The sequence below is a fragment of the Platichthys flesus genome, chromosome 22, assembly GCF_949316205.1.
Source record: "Platichthys flesus chromosome 22, fPlaFle2.1, whole genome shotgun sequence".
Taxonomy (NCBI): domain Eukaryota; kingdom Metazoa; phylum Chordata; class Actinopteri; order Pleuronectiformes; family Pleuronectidae; genus Platichthys; species Platichthys flesus.
This window is the reverse complement of record NC_084966.1, coordinates 9,733,959-9,751,843: the sequence shown is the minus strand read 5'-3', so window position 1 is coordinate 9,751,843 and position 17,885 is coordinate 9,733,959. Positions and strand designations below refer to the sequence as shown.

The 17,885-nt window shown below is 42.8% G+C and overlaps 1 protein-coding gene across 1 annotated transcript in view; it reads right to left on the bottom strand.

Annotated features, from left to right (window-relative positions):
- Positions 1 to 11,103: 11,103 nt before the first annotated feature.
- LOC133933836 (E3 ubiquitin-protein ligase Midline-1-like) overlaps positions 11,104 to 17,885 on the bottom strand; it is a 35,361-nt gene continuing 28,579 nt past the window's right edge. Inside the window, exons 7-10 of the mRNA XM_062381075.1 lie at positions 17,211 to 17,354; positions 13,924 to 14,085; positions 13,466 to 13,673; positions 11,104 to 13,373 (exon numbers count right to left, since the gene is read on the bottom strand). Coding sequence (XP_062237059.1) covers positions 13,025 to 13,373; positions 13,466 to 13,673; positions 13,924 to 14,085; positions 17,211 to 17,354 — 863 coding nt within the window. The 3' untranslated portion in view covers positions 11,104 to 13,024. The remainder of the gene's footprint in view (positions 13,374 to 13,465; positions 13,674 to 13,923; positions 14,086 to 17,210; positions 17,355 to 17,885) is intronic.

Below are 17,885 nucleotides of genomic sequence, written 5' to 3'. Positions count from 1 at the left end.
TCCAATCATTTTTTTAAGTTAAAGGCACAAGAAAATAAAATATCTAAGTTTTCAAATACACAATCAACTAACACAGTGAGAACATTCTGGTGCACGTCCGTTTAGAGAAATATCTATAAATATTTGTATCCGTTTATTGCTGTAAACATGGCACAAGACCAGCAGGCATTGCAGTAACGGTGGTAAACATTACAGTAAACATGACAGTAAACACGGCTGTGTTTGAGCAATTATAGTATTGCTATTGCATTATAGCAGGGACACTCTTATATCTGTTAACCGTGACTATTTAAAGATGTGTAAGTGTATGTGTAGGAGTTATTTTGTTGAAAGACCATATTAAAAAACGCTTTCTGTAAGTAGTGGAGATGACATTCAGACACTGTGGGCGTATTGGGCGGCGGTCGTGCCTTAAAGCTCTGTGTTTGTTTTAATGCACATACACGATTAGTCAATGCCTGGGTCCAAATTCTGCCGTGTCATGTGCACTGCAGTGATACAGCAAATCTAATAGCGGCTGTGAGAAATCGTTTGAACTCACCGATCAACTAGAGGATGTCTTATCTTGTTCAATCTCGAGTTCCACTGAGCTCTCTGATGCGGCCACGTACACACGGTCACAACCTGTTTGCCGAGGCCCAGGGAGCATTGCTATTCAAGGTGTTGCCAGAATGTTTACGCCCTCCCCCTGGTTGACTCAAGCGACTCCCCGAGGACAGTAACGCGGCGCCGCAGAGAACGCCGTCAGCTTCAAATCAACCTGGAGTAATGGCAGAGCTTTCCTAGGACCGATATTTGCTCTCCCGCCAGCACTCGCCTCGCTCAAACATGTTACAGAGCTGAGATATAGAGGATTTTTTTATTTTTTCTATGAGTGATGATTTGATCTAGAAAGATGGTTGGAAAAAAGGGATCCGCACGATTACATAAATCCACACCTTAGGCGATGTCTTATGTTGGAGCAAGAGAAGGGGGGCGGGTGGAGAGAAGCTGTTTCACTTAGGGACAGGGAAATGATCCCGGGCTTCTTGTTTGCATTGTCTCGCGTGGCCATTGTCTGCGAATGTCAGGCAGCAGCTTCCAGCTCTCAGTGCGCTGGAGAGGGTTGCAGCTTTGTACTATGACAGATAGACACACGCACGCATACACACGGTGAGAAACATACACACACTCTTGGTTTCAGCTCCTCCATGGTGTTCCAGAGGGTAGGAGGGTAGTTTACAGCTTTTTCCCCGAGGCTGCAGTCTGGCAGCGGCACATTATAGTGTCTTTATCGCTCTCTGCTGGCAGACCGTGTGAACTGCACCCACACCGCTCCACCAACTGACCCATATTTGTCTTCTTTTATATTTGCAAACATATTTTTTTTCTTCTCACAAGTGACAATCGATGCTGTGTCCATACGGTCCCTGGCAAATTGGGAAATAGACATGATTATATTATATTTCAAATATTCTTATGGAAAGATGTTGGAGTAAACGGAAATGCAGGTTTGCAGTAATTCTCAAAAGGAAGAAGTTTCACATGCAACATAATCAAAGGCCAAACTGCAGCTGCAGCCACAGTGCGATTCTGTGTCTGTGAAAAATACAAGGAGCTCTGACTTCTGTCACCCCTCATCTACTGCAGGCCCGCTAGGGTTCAGCACATTCTGTATCCACAGAGGTATGTAATTGTAAATTACCGATGGGACTAAAACGTCTATCAGATACCTAGAATAGCCTGCTCAGGTCGAAAGGCATCCACCATAATGATGCCAGAGCACTGTCCGTTGCTTCCTTATCAGCTTTGATTTCATGGTTTCATTTCTAATAACAGGGTTTAAAAAGTAAGGAGATAATACGTGCAGCTTGCATTGGATTTCCTCGTCTATTTTGACCGATGCGTCAATTTTGTAAAGGTTTTTTAGAACAATTGTATATCCCCATGAAGGTGTTTCTGCCTCGGCTTTTATGTGACAAGAATAACATTTGCTGCAGAGCATGTATCACCCCCCATTTGTTACAGTATCCTCCTCCTTTCTCTCTGACTTGTAATGGTTACTAGTGGGCCGGGAAAGCCTTGGATTCCTCTTCGAGGTGCATTCAAGTAAATGAGGTGGGGCGTTTAATACAGCCTCGCTGAAGAATTACACATTGTCATCCACTCCCCCATCTCACCTTGCAGTTCAGGGACATTTTTTTTTCTAAGTCTAGTCAATTATGAGGAAGGTTCTTCAGGACGTATTTCACTATCAAATCAATAAATGTTAGCGTAGCAGGACCTCCACTTTCCACTTTGATACCAAGTTTTTTTTTATACCATTTTGTCAAGACTGCCAACATGTGGGGTGGATCAGGAGGATGACCTCTACAATATGCATCAAATAACATCCCAAGGAGCAATTGTTGATCGTGTGAACTGTTTAATTATGAATTTGCAACATCAGAATTACCAATCATAATAGCACACTTTGGTTTTGAATGTTTTAAGAGCTTTTTTCTAAGGATATTAGCATATCCTTGGAATGATATGCTAATATCCATACCCTAAATTGCATTTTTATTGAACCTTAATGAGATTGCATCATAGATAATTAATTGTGCGCCCTTCGCTAAAAGTAATGGGTGAATGCAGAAATGGCCTAAAGGGGATAAGTTGCCTAAAGAAAGAGTTTGCCTGTGGTTTACTGGGACCTTTCACAACAGTTCTGAAATATCACATGTCTGTCTTAGACTACCTTTGGGGTTGCAGCACTTTTGACTGTGTCACTCAAAGGAGGCCACTGTGCAGGAAATGAATGTGAGTCTACGTCATGTAACCATACGCGACCTGTGACAACCTCCGGGTGTGTGTTTGTGTGTGTCTGTGTGTGATGAATAGTTGATGACGTGGGAATATATGAGTCAGAAAGATGAAAGAGACAACGTATCCCCTCGGATCTGCAAAACACACACACAAAAGCAGACATGCACACACACAAACAAGGATGAGTACGAAGACACACGCACACACACACACACACACACACACACACACACACACATCAAGCAAAACAAAATTAACTCTTGCTCAGACCGGATATGAACATGATTCAAGGAGTCACCTGGGAGTGTCATTCCTAAGTATCTCCAGTGGGACTTGCTCTAGGTAATCCATAAGCAATTATTCTGGGGAGACAACAGACAGGCCTGTCATATCCGCTCTTAAATGCATGTAGGCAAGAACAAACACTGCCATGAGCACACACACACACACACACACACACACTCTCATGCACACTTTTGTAAACGTGCATCTGCCTCTCACCTTACCCTCCTCCACTCTCCTTCAGACACATCCACGATTTCCCCCTTCTCACATCATCCTTCTCGTCCTCATCTTCTCTCCTTCATGCACACTCGCAGAGGAGTTTAATTTCGGTTCCTGCGAGGTCTGTCCACTGGCCACTTCCATTCCTGCTTCATACACTCAAAGGGGATTTTACACACAGGGTGGAGTTTCTCTTTTCGCTTGTAGTGCTGCTCAACCTGCAGCAAAACGTCCTCTCTGGCTCAGAGGTGGACTTTTTAAGTCTGACAATATAACCCTTTAATAATGACGTCTTCAGGGTAAATTCAAATGGAAGCTAACTTGTTGCAACATGGGATATGTTTGTTTCACTGCTTTTCAAATGAGCCCTATAGATACCTTACTTAAAAGTTGAATATTTCTAATAAGGACAAAGACAATCTGCTCATATTCAGGTTAATCATTTTGATTTGGGTTATTAGTTGATAAGGTTTCCATGCTCTAATGTTCACTTTCCTTATGATGTCCTTTGCATCAGCTCCTCTTTTCAGCGCCCCAAGCACCGGCTGCCCTGATTGGCCAATTGACACACTGTTGAGATTAAACAGTTTGCGTGGTAAATATGAGCCTTCACCATCCCTTTAACCGGCTTTGTAAGGGGGCGTGTCAGACCAGCCACTTGGTGGGCGTTATGCAATTGTATCTTAATCTATTCTTAATGCTAGTTAAGTGTTACTTGAAATATTAATCGTACACCGAGGACCGAAACTAAATCTTCTCACGTCACAGGAATGATGTGACGCCAAACATTTGAAACTCATTTCTTCTTTCTGACAAGTAGAAATGTGCAAGAGGACAAATCCACACAAGGAAATACAGCTTTGTTAGTTTTTCGACCTTCCCGGGTCAGACCCTCTAGTACTTTCCGCACAAAAATGAAAGGCGATGTGTTACTCATACAATCAACACTACCTTGAATTAAAAAAAAACTGAGATGAAACACACCGGAGTCCTTAGACAACCTGAGTTGAATGCCGTCAGATAAAAATGTCCAACTCTTACTTTGGACCGAGTCAGAAGGGAAATGGGCAGAAAGGGATCAAACACCTAGCTAACACCCTGTCCGAGTCTTCTTCCCTTTCATTCATGCCTTTATCGTTTCCCGTCGCTTGGTTGCTCCTCTCTCTTGTCTTCCTTATATATATTTTTTCCAATTACTTGAGTCCACAAAAGCCTTCGCCCATTTGGAGTGCAATAAATTATCATCTCTTAATTAGGCGGCGAGGCAGTAAAGGCATGTCTGTCCAAGTTTGTTTCAACCTGACTGAAGATTTTATGATTGAGAGGTGCAAACTAATTGGATTCTTGAGTGGCTGTCTGGATAAAGTTGCCAGACTATCGGGGAGGGATTGAGTGAGGGATTGAGAAGGTGGGAACAAATGCAGCGTGTGGGTGACTTTTAGGAGGAGAAACCCAGAAAAGCCTCCTGAAGAAATGGATTACCACAAAATAATGAAGATGAAGGGACACAGGAAGTAAGGACGACACAGATTACACATAGAGATTAAATACAGTTGAAGAGACTAAGGTCAATTATCAAAAAACTTGAGCTTACTTTTTACTTTTTTTTAATGATACATTTTATAGATCAAGGACTTGGAGTTTAATTTCCTACTTTCTTATAAGGCCCCCCCCCCCCCCCCCCCCCCCCCCCTTAAAAAAACATTTCATTACCAAAGGGATTGTTCCCTTCTACGGCCTTAATTGGGCCACAGGCCTTGTCTGATCAATAAGTGAAATTGTTCATCACAAAGGCCTTTGGTGCCTCGTTTGAATGCAAGGCTAGAGCATACTTGAGTCTCTGATTAAGATCAAATGCAACAAAGAAGAAAGAAGGCGCTCCAAATACCAAAACGAGTCAAAATAGGTGTTTTTGGCAAGCATGGGTACGTCTGAGCATTATTCCAGAGGTAGCAAGAGGTGAATGGATTCCTGATAAGCCTGACTCATTAGCGGCCATAGATCAGTCTGCACTCCTTTCAGGGGATGGTGCACTTGGGAATGAGACCAAAGCTGAAGTGAGTGGGGAGTCAGCCGCAGAGTTGGTACTGTGGCTATTAAGTCGTTAGTCGCATGCTTGAAAGGGAGACAGGAAACTGTTGTCCGAGTTGCGTTAATTGGTAACAAGGCCTAGTGGTGCTGAAAGCCAGGATGAACAGGCAGCACTGGAATACCTGCTACCCCCAAATCCCCAAGCAGCTGGCCTGCAATTAGCAAGGACTGTAAAAAGGCTAATTGCAGGCTAAAAAAGTGGGCTGTCCCCTTTAGCTGTTTAAAGCCAGACCACACACTCTGGGCCTTCTTGGATGTTTTTCCAGAGGTCATCAGTAGGTTTGCTCTGCCAGTTAGCTTTGAGGCCCCCCGAGGTACTCAACCTGGGTTAGTCCTAGCTACCCTTGCACTTTCCTCCCAGACAAATTTGAACCAATCGAAGAAGGCCATACTAAACCCCGAAGCAGCCAGGACGAGCGCCAACAGCGAAGCCTTCGCAGACATCGGCCAAGTTCTAGCTGGCAGGAAGCTCTGCCGTTGTGGTGGTTGTCAAGAAGCTTGAGTGGTTGGAACTGTTTGGACACAGTGTGTCGAGGGGGATGGTTGACTGTCTTCAGTGGCAGGGAGGCTGTCAGGCAGTCAGAGACGGGGTTGCGTAAAATCACACGCAGAGAGGCTTCATCTGGATTTTTTTTTGGATCCGCCCCATATTACACACACCCAAATCATGTATCAGTCCTGTCAATTTGTGAAAGGGAATCCATTGATTTATAAAAAAAACTCAGAGGTGAACAGAAATGCCTTGCCAACAGGGAGTGCTGCAGCCCATTTAGCATGCCTACTTCCAGTGTCCTTTCTCAGACGATGTAATCTTTCATTCACTGTTCTGGAAACAATTGAAGCCCCATGGAGAGCTCTGTTCTGTAGCTACCTGTCCCTCTGATGCGAATGAGCGACATGTTACTCAAAATTTCACAATCACTGTGCAATTATTTTTGTGGTATTGAGTTAACCCAAATAGTGGCTATTTGCTATGTAATGATTAATGTTAATTACAGGGTCCCCCTTGGATGAACGGCACAAACCACAGAGCAGCATCTCCGCAGGTGGTCTGAATTCTGTAGAGCAGTACCTGCAATGCGTGAGTCACATCACTTTGCCTTTCTCACTGTCTGTTTTTTTTTTTTTTTTTGTTTCTGAAGGGCAATCATCGTGTTGCTGCTAAAATATAACACAATAAGGGAGAGAGACCTTGTTAGACCTGAGCGTAATGAAGTTCTTCACTTTTCAGAGACAGTTATGATGATAGCGATGACTCAGCCACACACTTGCTATTTGCACTGGACCCATTTTCTGTGTTCTGAGAATATCACCAAACAAAAGGAAGAGAGTCGAGGATGAGACCTGAAAAATATGTGCAAATGGTGACATTTGTCTAAACGAAAAGAAAAGAAAAAGCACTTTATGAATTTGTACAGATGTGCTTTTTTGACATCCACCTGGCTCTTTCTGTGGGAGCTGTCATATCTGCTTTATTCTTCAGGTATGAGGCAGGTACTTTGTTTACAGCCTTCTTGTGTCCTTGACCTGTTCCTGCAACAACAACAAGATGCACTGACCCCAAAGACGTGCTGCTCTGTTTTTGTATCCCTGACAGTGTTTTTGACTCTTTCACAATAAGATTCATCCTCTGATAAGATTTTATTCTTGCTGACACAATGTTGAGGTAAACACAAACGCCTGCAATTCGGTCTGGTAACTGATCCCCCTTTAGGAATACAGAAAATGATCAACATACCCCTGATTACGTATTGATCTGATCTCTGCAAAACACATGGAATATCATGACTGCGGTTGAGCCTCATGACTTTTCCTAAGCATTTTTCTCATATCTATGGATTCTGATAGTGTAATGATTGTGAACAACAGCGGATTTATTAGATAATGGAATCACTCACGGGAGCTTTGCAGAGATACATACTGTACACAAACAACCTACATTGCTTTCATGTACTTTTGCTTGTAAATAAATAAAGCTATGTGAGACGATGGGATCTGACATGTGCTAAATGGACCAAGTTGGACATGAGACAAGGGGCTTGCATGTTGATTTTTCTTGAACCTTAACAGTGACACCTCCTGGACATTTGCAGGATTGAATTGCCCCTGCATGGACAGCACAGCGAAAACAGCTTGTGCTTAGCCAAACCCAAATATGCAGTTTGAAAATCAACCGCTAATATGTTATGTGTTGGCCTAAATACATTTTCTGCAGGTAAGAAATCTGTTCTTCCTTATACATCCTTATGATTCCCATTTGTTTCTTGGGCCGAAGAGGAGTAGCTGGTGTTTTACGTGTACAAAGCTGACTTAGATCCAGTAACACAACAGCTCAGCTTTAGAGTTTCACATCTGCTGTTACTGTGCTTCTGTACCAGATTCTGTCCTATTTTTCCAGATCTCCCCCCTGAGGGAGTTGCTATTGTTGCCTCTCTGCTCATGCCCAAGCACGGACATTGTGTGTTTGCATGAATTGTTAAATTTCCACCAGCAAGTAGATACATGCGGGTGCTGACCACACACACACACACAGCATACAGGCGGATTCTCTGAGCCTATAGAGTAAATGCACAGTTCCCTCAGGAGAGCTCAGTCGGCGTGAGTCTCTCTCTCTCTCTTTCTCTCTCTCTCTCTCTCTCTCTCTCTCTCTCTCTCTCTCTCTCTCTCACTCTCGCTCCTTTTCTCCCTCTCCCTCTCTGCTGTGCCTCGGCTGTAAAAAACCCTCTTGGGACTGCAGAGCCGCGAGTCTGCCCGTGCAGATGCAGTGGTTGGAGCAAAAGCAGCAACACAATGACACCAACTCTGGCCCGATGATCTGCACAAAAGTGGGACAGTGTTCGCCTAAAGCAGAGTGAAGTGGTCATGTGAAGGGAGGTCAGTGGTACAAATCCCAAGGGGGGAAGAGCTGAATGGCTAACAGTTTTTGACTCTTAATATATTCGAGGTGCCCTTGAGGCGAAAAAAATGGCCTGAGCTGTTTAATCTGCCCGACTTTTTCACACCAGTCCTCGAGTGTGGACGGGGCTCTACGTCACAGCATGTGCTCAGCGAATCCCTCATTTGATAAAGGTTAATAAAATAGTTGCTCCTCAACCTCTGTGCCACATTTCAGCTGCGGCCAAAATCCCAAGAGACGAAAAAGTTACTGTATTGATTGTTTGAAATGTCACACAAAGTCTTGTTCGAGAACACAAGAGGGTCAGTGAGCACATTTATCTGCTGAACTTGGCTCAAATTGTGTTAAGTCGGAGGGGAAGGTCAGAATTTCTGTCCAAGTAGATTTTATTTCTTAAAAAAATCGAAAGGAGTAGCTTCAGAATTGGTCGCTGAAAAAATCTCACGGCAAAACACTAACAAGGAATGAATCTTTTCAGGATCTGGTAAAAACTAATGTTTTTAGTAATATTATTACTATGCACAGAGGCAGAGATGTCCTCATATCGTGTCTGGTGATTTAAACATTTAGTTTGCAACGAGACTATTGATGTCATCCACAGATTGCTTAGCTGCGTCTGGAGTCCCACGCACAATTAAACACTTATTGTAGTTAAGGTCTTAATAAAGTGAAAAAGCTGACTTCTGTTTGGAGTTACTGAACTTTGAATATCGTCAAGACAGTTTTCACAGAGAACAGATGGGGAATTCTTTAAAAACATATTTGCATCTGTGATTCTGCTGGAGTTGTTAGTTGTGCATGCATCTATGTTATGCAGACATTATTCACTGTCAACCAGCAGCTAATACTTTGCTATATTCGTAAGCCACTAAATATCTTTCAGACACAGAGCAATTTTCATTCAACACACGTGGCTGGGGGGGGGCGCTGTTTTTCAGTAAAAGTCTAGGTTTCTTTTGAAGTGTCTGACACTGGTGAGTCAAGCTTTTCGTTGTTCAGACATTTCGCTTGAGAGCAGGTGGCGAATTGACATAGTGTGACTTCAGCCTCTCTGTGTTTGCTTATTGGTTGGTTGGTTGCATGATTACGGAAAAAACTTCCCGAAGGATTTGCACGCAACTTTGTAGAGGGATGGGATTTGGGCTGAGAAAAAACAGAAAAATACATTCTGATTCTGATTCTGAAAGAACCCATAAAATATTTTGGCAGATCAGTGAATTTTAGTTTTACTTTCCACCAATTATCCAGAAAATATTTCACGGACCCTGGTGAAAAATTCAGGCATATTGAAGGGACTGATACATGAGTGTGTGCAGTTTGGTAGTTCACTTCCTTTTTGTCGCCACTTTGAGGTTAAAGTTAAGTGAAACTAGTACTTGACCACGACAGAGAGGAGTCGAGCCAATCTTCAACACATCCTCTGTATTACCGGATGAATTACTGGACAAACAAGCGTATCCCCATTATTTGCAGACAACGACCTGTAAATTGTTTTTGTGCCCTTTTCATTGTTTGTTCACTGGAGCGCTGGGTAAACTAATTTTTGTCGGCTCACGACACCTTCGGCTGATGCTACAGTCAGCCGCGCACCCCCGCTGAAACCTGGCGTCACCGAACAATTGCTCACGGACTAACCAGGAAGAGCCCCTGATGTCTGCAGGAAGTCCACGTGATAAACTCAACTACTTCCTCTTCCACAAGACATCCGCAAACTCAAGTGAAGTCCACAAGTCCGGGTTTAAACTTAGAGTGTGGCGACGGGAATCTGCCTCGATGATTTATCACAGGGGAAGACATTTCAAACGCTGCCCAGTGCTTTTGATGCAGCGTCTGTTCTTATTGTAGCTGAAGTTTCCAATAATTTGGTTGTGTAAAGGATGATCAAATTATTCACTTATTGTGTAGCAAAGATGATTCGAATCCACTGTGTGAGATAAATCTGCCTAATTCGAGTATCTGCCAATCCAAACATCAAGGCAAAGTGTTTTTGTGAGGAGTTTGGGCATCACTAAATATCAGGCAAGAGAATAGTTTCAGCCCTGGTGGCGGGTGGGGTTGTATTGTCATCAATGGCGTCTGTCCTTCTTTCAGTCACAATGCTGATTGAGGATGTTTTAATCCAATTATAATCTAACATTGAAAGTACTTGGAGGTAGCCTCAGGACGAGCAACGTTTTTTTTACCATCTCTGTTATAAATTAATACATATTTTCATTTTGAATTTATGTTACATATTTAAAAAGCAAAAATTAATATTTATATATAAGTCACACTTTACTAACAAAGTCTATATATTATAATATACTCATCAGGCTTTACATGAACATTATTTTTTTTTTTTAATTTATATCTCTAATATAATAAATAAGCAAGTTATAGGCTAATCTTTACCTAATTATGTCAATAAATTAATCTGTTTTAAAGTTTCAACATAAAATATAAAAACATTTCAGATTTAGTAAGACTGTACAATTATTCAAGTTAAAAATTGTAATTCCATTATTAATGATTCAAGTGAGTTGGAGGATATTTATCTGTAGGTTTTTCACAACATTCACATAGAAGAAAACTTGTGAACTACTTTCTAATATTGAAATGTTTGCTATGACAGGGGCTAACTGTGAGTGCATGAGAAGAAGAACATCTAGACTCATACCTACTATTTGCAAGAGTACCCGAAAGGGCAGCCGTGAATTCACGCAGATTGAAATGCCATATTCTAAACTTTCTTCAAAATGGTATTTCACTGCATCCTTCTGTATGAAAACAGCTCTTGATAGTGTCACATCGCTACATTGCTTTACGAGGAGAAAATAAAGACAGACTGTGAAAAGGAACGTTTATTTTTTACCTTCTCAGACTTACAGTATGTCAGACGACAGTGATGCAAGCACTTATATCCTGTTTTCCACAGAGATGTCCACAGAGACGGAACATATAACACCATGGTCATAATGGAAACATTAAATTAAGCACTATATATTCATACCAGATACAAGGAAACGTAACGTTTGAATTTATTGCCAAGGAAACACAGAATTAAAGAATGAGATTTGTCCTCCATATTATTACTCATCACTCAGCAACATTGGGAAATACAACCATATAATTGTATTTACACTGAGGAGCTTAATTTTTCTATAATACTACATTATAATATATAGAACAAAACATACTTATATAACTTAAAATTGAGAATTTCCCTTTGGGCGTTTTCATTTGAAGGATCTTGGCCTAAAGATCATCAGTGGCTGAACCTCATGTCGTCCATTTTGGAATGGCAGGAAATTCAGGACAGGACATGAAAGATCCAGCCAATGATTCAAAATTAAGAGTGAGTGCATCTTCCTCCTGTTATCATTCTGCATTACGTCAAAAGAGAGCTCCAAGTGTTGTTTTGATGAAGTGAACAAGTTGTGTTTTATAGAGTATCTGAACTTTTAATACCTTTTAAACAATGTGCTGCATGTGGATTTGATGATGTAATACCTCAGTGTGACTATGACAGGTAAGCGGTATTATTAGTTAAGATGAAATGGGAAGACACTCTTTATTAAAAGCAAAGTCCTGGTTCTGGAGTGTTGTCAAAGGTGAAATTGTACATTTTACCCCTGATCTCCGGTAATAACCTGGGCCTTTACAACTTTAAACTCACATACTATGCATCACATAAAATCATGATGCTTGAAAACAAAATAGACATTTCCACAATAAATCAAACAGAACACAACATTTTTTCCCAATATGAACGCATGTAAATTGCACCCAATATGAATGAAACCATGAATAAAGTATGAACAATGTGCAAAAACAAGGTCTACATTTAAAGGAATCATCCGTTTCAATATTAGCATAATACTATTTCCTCTCTGTAACATCTCTAAAAATAATTCAGCATTTATTAGAAGTAGAATTCTCTGCAAAGACACCTGCACAGGCAGCAACGGCTGCTTTGGTTCCTTTTTATTTGAATGGGAAGGGGGAGTTAAGGGGGAAAAGTCTATGCGTTTTACAAAATATACACTATTCTGCTCTTTTTAGCAGCCATGATAGAATAAAGAAGGAATGTGATTGCGTTACACTGTGCATGTTCCTGGTGTGAATACTTTAAGGGATTTTTCAAAGTGCTATCTCTGAGAAAAGGGTGTAAAATAACAAAAAAAAGCAATAATAGAAATCGATTTGTGGCTTTTTTTCCCTCGTTGCCATGCATGGTACAAATACGCCCATAGCAGCCCAAAAGTGCCATAGAGTACTACCAAGGTCCATATGTCCTGTTTCCTGTGGACTGACTCCAGCTTATTGCCATCAAGTCTTTTTTGAGTCAATACAACATGAACCAGCCTCTTATTCTCAGTTAGAAATCATAGTAAACAATTGAAAACCACTTTTGAGGGGTAAGGTGAAATAACGCCCCGAGAGTTGTGTCTTCTTCTTCTTGTCTTTGCACTGTAACGCTGCACTAGTTAACTTTGCACAACCAGTGGCAAGTGTCGGGATTATTTCTGATTGAGACTGACGTCATTATCTGACTCATGTACTTTTGCCACCGCCCTCGAGGGTGCCAAGCCGCACACTAGTGGGATTTAATTTGCTAAAATGCAGCAGATCGTAGTCAATCGAAGCGGAATGGACACTTCTGTTCTCAATGGGAGCGGGAGTAATCCTCTAAATCTTGCCCAGTGCAGCTTTAGGATAATGAGGCCAATTAATGCTGATTTACTTCCAATCGTCCATCTACAGCCTTCAGTTGTCGGGATCCACTCCCTCCAGGTGGTCGGGAATGGGTAGCCCGGTGAGGATGGTCAAACACTTGTTCCACACGTTGAACACGGGGCACACGGGCTGGACGAAGGTGACGTGGAACGTGTGCAGGTGCTGGGAGCCCACGGCGTCGTAGAAGGTGACGTAGCCGGCGTCGTAGTCCAGCAGGACGCCGACGCGCCGCAGGTGGGGCGAGGGCTCGATGGCCAGCTCCTTGCTGTTGTGGCGCACCACCCAGGAGTTGTTGCAGCGGCAGAGCACCCAGGAGGAGGAGTTCTTGCCGATCCACTCGTGCTTGGGGGCGGATTTGTAGGCTATGCCCACCGCGTACCTGGGGAGGAGTGGGTTGTACCGTTATCCCTCGAGATGCTGCAATGGACACGGTTTTAAAACTTTATTTAAACACTAAGTTATGATGCTCACCATGTGCTTCCTCCGATGAGAGCCTCCCAATAGTGGCGCCCGCTGTCAATATAGGTGTTCCCCACCACGCCATAGCTGCTCTGGCTGGAGAAGCGGTCCTGGTTGTGGCCCTTCTTGGACGTGGTCTCGTCCCGCTCCACCGTCAGGTTATCGTGGGACACCTTCAGCTTCTTGTGAGCAGACTTGGGGTCCAGCTTGAAAGGCTGGCCTGGGAGAGGAGAGGGAGGGAAATGAAATATTGATTTTTGTAGTGGCAGTGCATCGAGATCTATAACGGGCAACGTTCCTTACGGAGCAGACAATTTATTTTCGGTTAATTAAATTTCATATACACTGATTGATCTATTTCCAGTGGAGCAGGCGACATAAGAAACACAACTGGGGCTGCGTGAATGTTTATTTATGGATTTTCCTTGTAAAGCTTGATCCTGCATGAAGTGTCATCATCAGCCGCTTACTGTTGGTCTTCAGAGTCCCTGGTTCACTGCTTCTGCTTCCCGCCTGGTTAATGGCCTTGACAACAAAGATGTACTTGGTGCCGCTCTGCAGGCCGTGCACCGTGTAGTGGTTCTGCTTGATGTTGGGAACAATCATCCAGCTCTCCAGGGAGTTGCAGAGACCTGGGAGGTTGGGGGTAGGGGGGGAGAAGGTGAGACGAACAGAGAGACACGCAGAAGGGAGGGATTGAAGATAAAGAAAATGATCAGCTCAGGTTGTGTGCAAGAAAACAACTCGTACAAAGTAGAAAAACAAAGTTTTCCATAGGGAGGAGTGAGGGAGGGGGAGCTGTGTGACAGGACAGTGAATCAAATGGCTGGTTGGGTGTGAGCCGGGAGAGCAGGTGTGAAAAGGCCACACGAGGAAACCATTCACACATCGCGCCCTCTCAACTCTGAAGGTGTGAGTCCTCTGTGTGTGTTTTATCCCCTGGCACTGAAAGATACACTTCATTCCTGTACTTGAACGGTAAATAATGAAACTAATCAGATTTGACAAGATCAGCTAAAAAGAAGGCATTTTGTTGATGGATGCATCGTCCATCTTCTTGCCTTTCGGGCAGATTATCGAGGGGCTGAGCAGTTTCAACAGTTTTTGGATGTTATGATCGATAAAAAAGATTTTATTATGTGATAAAGGCAATATGACCTTTATATGAACCTGGACACTTTTATTTATTCCCATCTCTACCTCTCCTTTCTTTGGAATCAGGAACAAGTAAAAAACAACTAAATGTTATTTTTTTCTCCATGCAGCCCCAATAATGGCCAAATTTACTCCAGGACTGATCACAGAACCTAATGAAGGCTTCAGGATGAGAGGAAGTGACTACTGGTTCAATTCTTGACTCAACCCTTTGGTCCTACATTGGTATCTTTGCTTTATTTCTGAGTATCTTCAAATGCTTCATATCAATAAACTCTACTAGGTCAAATGGTTCTGTAAGTTTATAAACTAGAATAAATGACTTGGCTTTTCCGGTACAAATAGAATAGATGCTGTAGCTCTCCATTTATTTTATTTCATTTGATTCATTTAAACAGGGCCATGCCAACAACAGTCTCCCACAGCCAGTCAGGGGCAGAATTAGGGATGTCCATTTTCAGACGCTTAAAATAACACATTAATTAGAATGAACCTTTTTATGCATGCTTGTACTTCCAGATGTATCAAACCAAAATAGCAGATAAGGAAGCAAGTTGGTTGGCTATCGTCTTGACACACGTTTCCCTCAGGGAATCCCAGCTCTGCACTGGACAATTCCGCACAGGAATTAATACTGTTGCAGTGTTGCTGTTGTTATTACATTAACATTACAGGACTGGTTCCCTGATTCATCCGAAGTGGGCCTTGGGGGGGGAATGTTTTCTGGCACATGACGCAAGACGCCCGACAGCGACACCTCTGACATTATCGGATGTGAAATCAGCAGGGAAGGAAAAATCACAGCATTGTCGGTGAACAGAAGGAGACAGGGGGGAAAAGTGTGTGTATAGGCAAGAGGGGAGAGAAAAGGGGGGGGGGGGGAATAAAGTGTCACATTAGTTTAATAGCTGTCGCCCTCCGAGCGTGCTTTGAACTGTAAAGTAATGAAAAAAGGCAGTGACAAAAGGTGAAGGAGTCCCGTGGCAGATTAAGTCGAAAAAAGGAGAAAGAAAGGAAGGAAAAAAGAAAGAAAGAAAGAAAGGAAGGAGGATTTTTTTGCTGCGGGGTATATATCTATTTGAAGCGGGGGGGGGGGGGAAGAAGAGACGAGAAAGACGGAGAAATCGCAGTTTGATTGAAAGAGAGCAGGGGAGCTCGTCTTCAGATGTCCTGACCCCATTTTCTTTCTTGTAGTTGCTGCTCACTCGAGTGTGCTCAACGGTTTTCTGGGTCTGTGTGTGTGTGTGTGTGTGTGTGTGTGTGTGTGTGTGTGTGTGTGTGTGCGTGTGTGTGTGTGTGTGTGTGTGTGTGTGTGTGTCAGCCTATACAGTATGTCTATTGCTGTTGAATAGACATCGTGGCGCAAAGTGTGTGTCTGCGATGCTGACTCATCCTCGGCTGTCATCTCCTGCCACGAAGTCTCACTTTGTCGGTGCCACTGAAAAACCTTAAACGTCTTGCATGTACAGACATCTGTACGTCCTCTGAGCGTCTCATCTTCTTGTGCTGAGTGCTCTACGTTGATTCTCCGCTCCACTATTGTCAAATCCCTGCGTTCATTCTTCACAAGCTACAGTCGTTTGAAGACAACATCTGAGGCTGATAGTAGCATAAACGCGGCGGGGTTCACTTCAGGAGGTTTCCACTTCCACCGCCGTATCGCAGCTTTTCAGATAAGCGCTTCAAACGCTGAGCTGCCGAAGGGGAACTAGTGGGCACCGGAGAGGCGGCGGGATTGCATAGTGCAGATGTCAGGGCTGTAAAGCAGTCTGTAAGTTTGTGTGTTACAAATGCACTGGAGGTGTTTGTATGCATCTTGTGGGACCATGGCCAGGGCCAGATCCAAGATTCTATTTAAAGAAGTTTAAGTTCATGGGCTCGCAACAGTGATGAACCAATCAGGCCTCTTGTGCTCGATTAATTAGCATTATTTAATCCTGTAGTTATTGACATTTACTTTATAGTTGCAAATATGGATTTGTTTTTTTATGTTTTGTAACAAAACGTTTCAATCGCCACCTAGTGGCTGCCTGCAACATACGTTGTAGAGCCTGCTTCCTCCATGTTAGTGGATGGGACATGCTATTTTAAATTGGTTTCTTACTTCCATGTTTGATATTATAAAAACGGGGTGTCATGATATACAGGTGAGACTGATGATTGGTCGAGTGTGCTTAGGGTTACGGCCCTAGGGAAGAAGAATCTGCATACTAGATCTGCAGTTCTACGTTTTTGTATGATTTCAGAGCAGAGTTATGACGATGATAATGTCCCATTGAAGTATTTTAAGTAAATCCATCAAATCATATTGATATTTAATATAACCATCATGTCCCTGTGTTCACATTTTAATTAGGGTTATTTGGTCAATTGTTGAATCATGCCCCCAAAAAACAGGCCCCGTGTGTTGCTTTACTTTGAAAAGTCACTGAATCACAGCGACCCACCACCAGTTAGTTTTTAATTGTAGATTTTAAAGTGCCCACGAATTCCCAGCATGATATGACCCCATTAGCTTTATTGCCGCTCAGGCCCTGAAGATGGCTTTTAGCACTATACTGCGACGTTGATTGCTGAATTCCCTGGCTGCCTCATTACTTACTGGCGATGTTGGACTGTCCCGTGAAGATGGCATACTGGAGCTCATAGGACACCACTGTGAATTCATCGTCAGACGTCCAGTGGACGGTGATGGTGTCGTAGGAAGCCGTGCACAGCTCCTCTCGAATGCACGGAGCGTTGGGAGCTGCGTGTGGGGAAAAGAGAAAAATCCAATCATCCAACACCATCTCAGGCGCTAATGTCATATGTTGTGTTTGTACACAGCTTGCATATTACATTAGTGCTATACTAATATGATACCACGCTCCAAGTTTAACAAACAGTAGCCCCACTTAACCTCATGTGTTCACTGGGCTGAAACATTGTGGGTATAGGCTTCATTACACACAGGATTGAAGATGTTCTTTTCACTAGAGTGGTAGGTTGAGCATTAACAGTAATGCAGCAAGGAAATAATAAAATATAGTTCAAGTGCATGGACGAATAAATATCACAATCCTTTTAGCAGAACTAATGTGGGGTCTTACGTAAGCAGAGTTCCTAAGTTGGCTCTGTTACGCTTGTTTATTGATTCATGAGCAGTTCTTTATTCTATGGAAAGATAAACAAAATAAATCCCTTTCAGTATTCAGGCCGTGGAGCCTCTTGTAGAATGAGAATGGAGAGAGGTAACAAAACAAAGATACAAAGGCGCAGCTTAAATTGATTTTAAAGC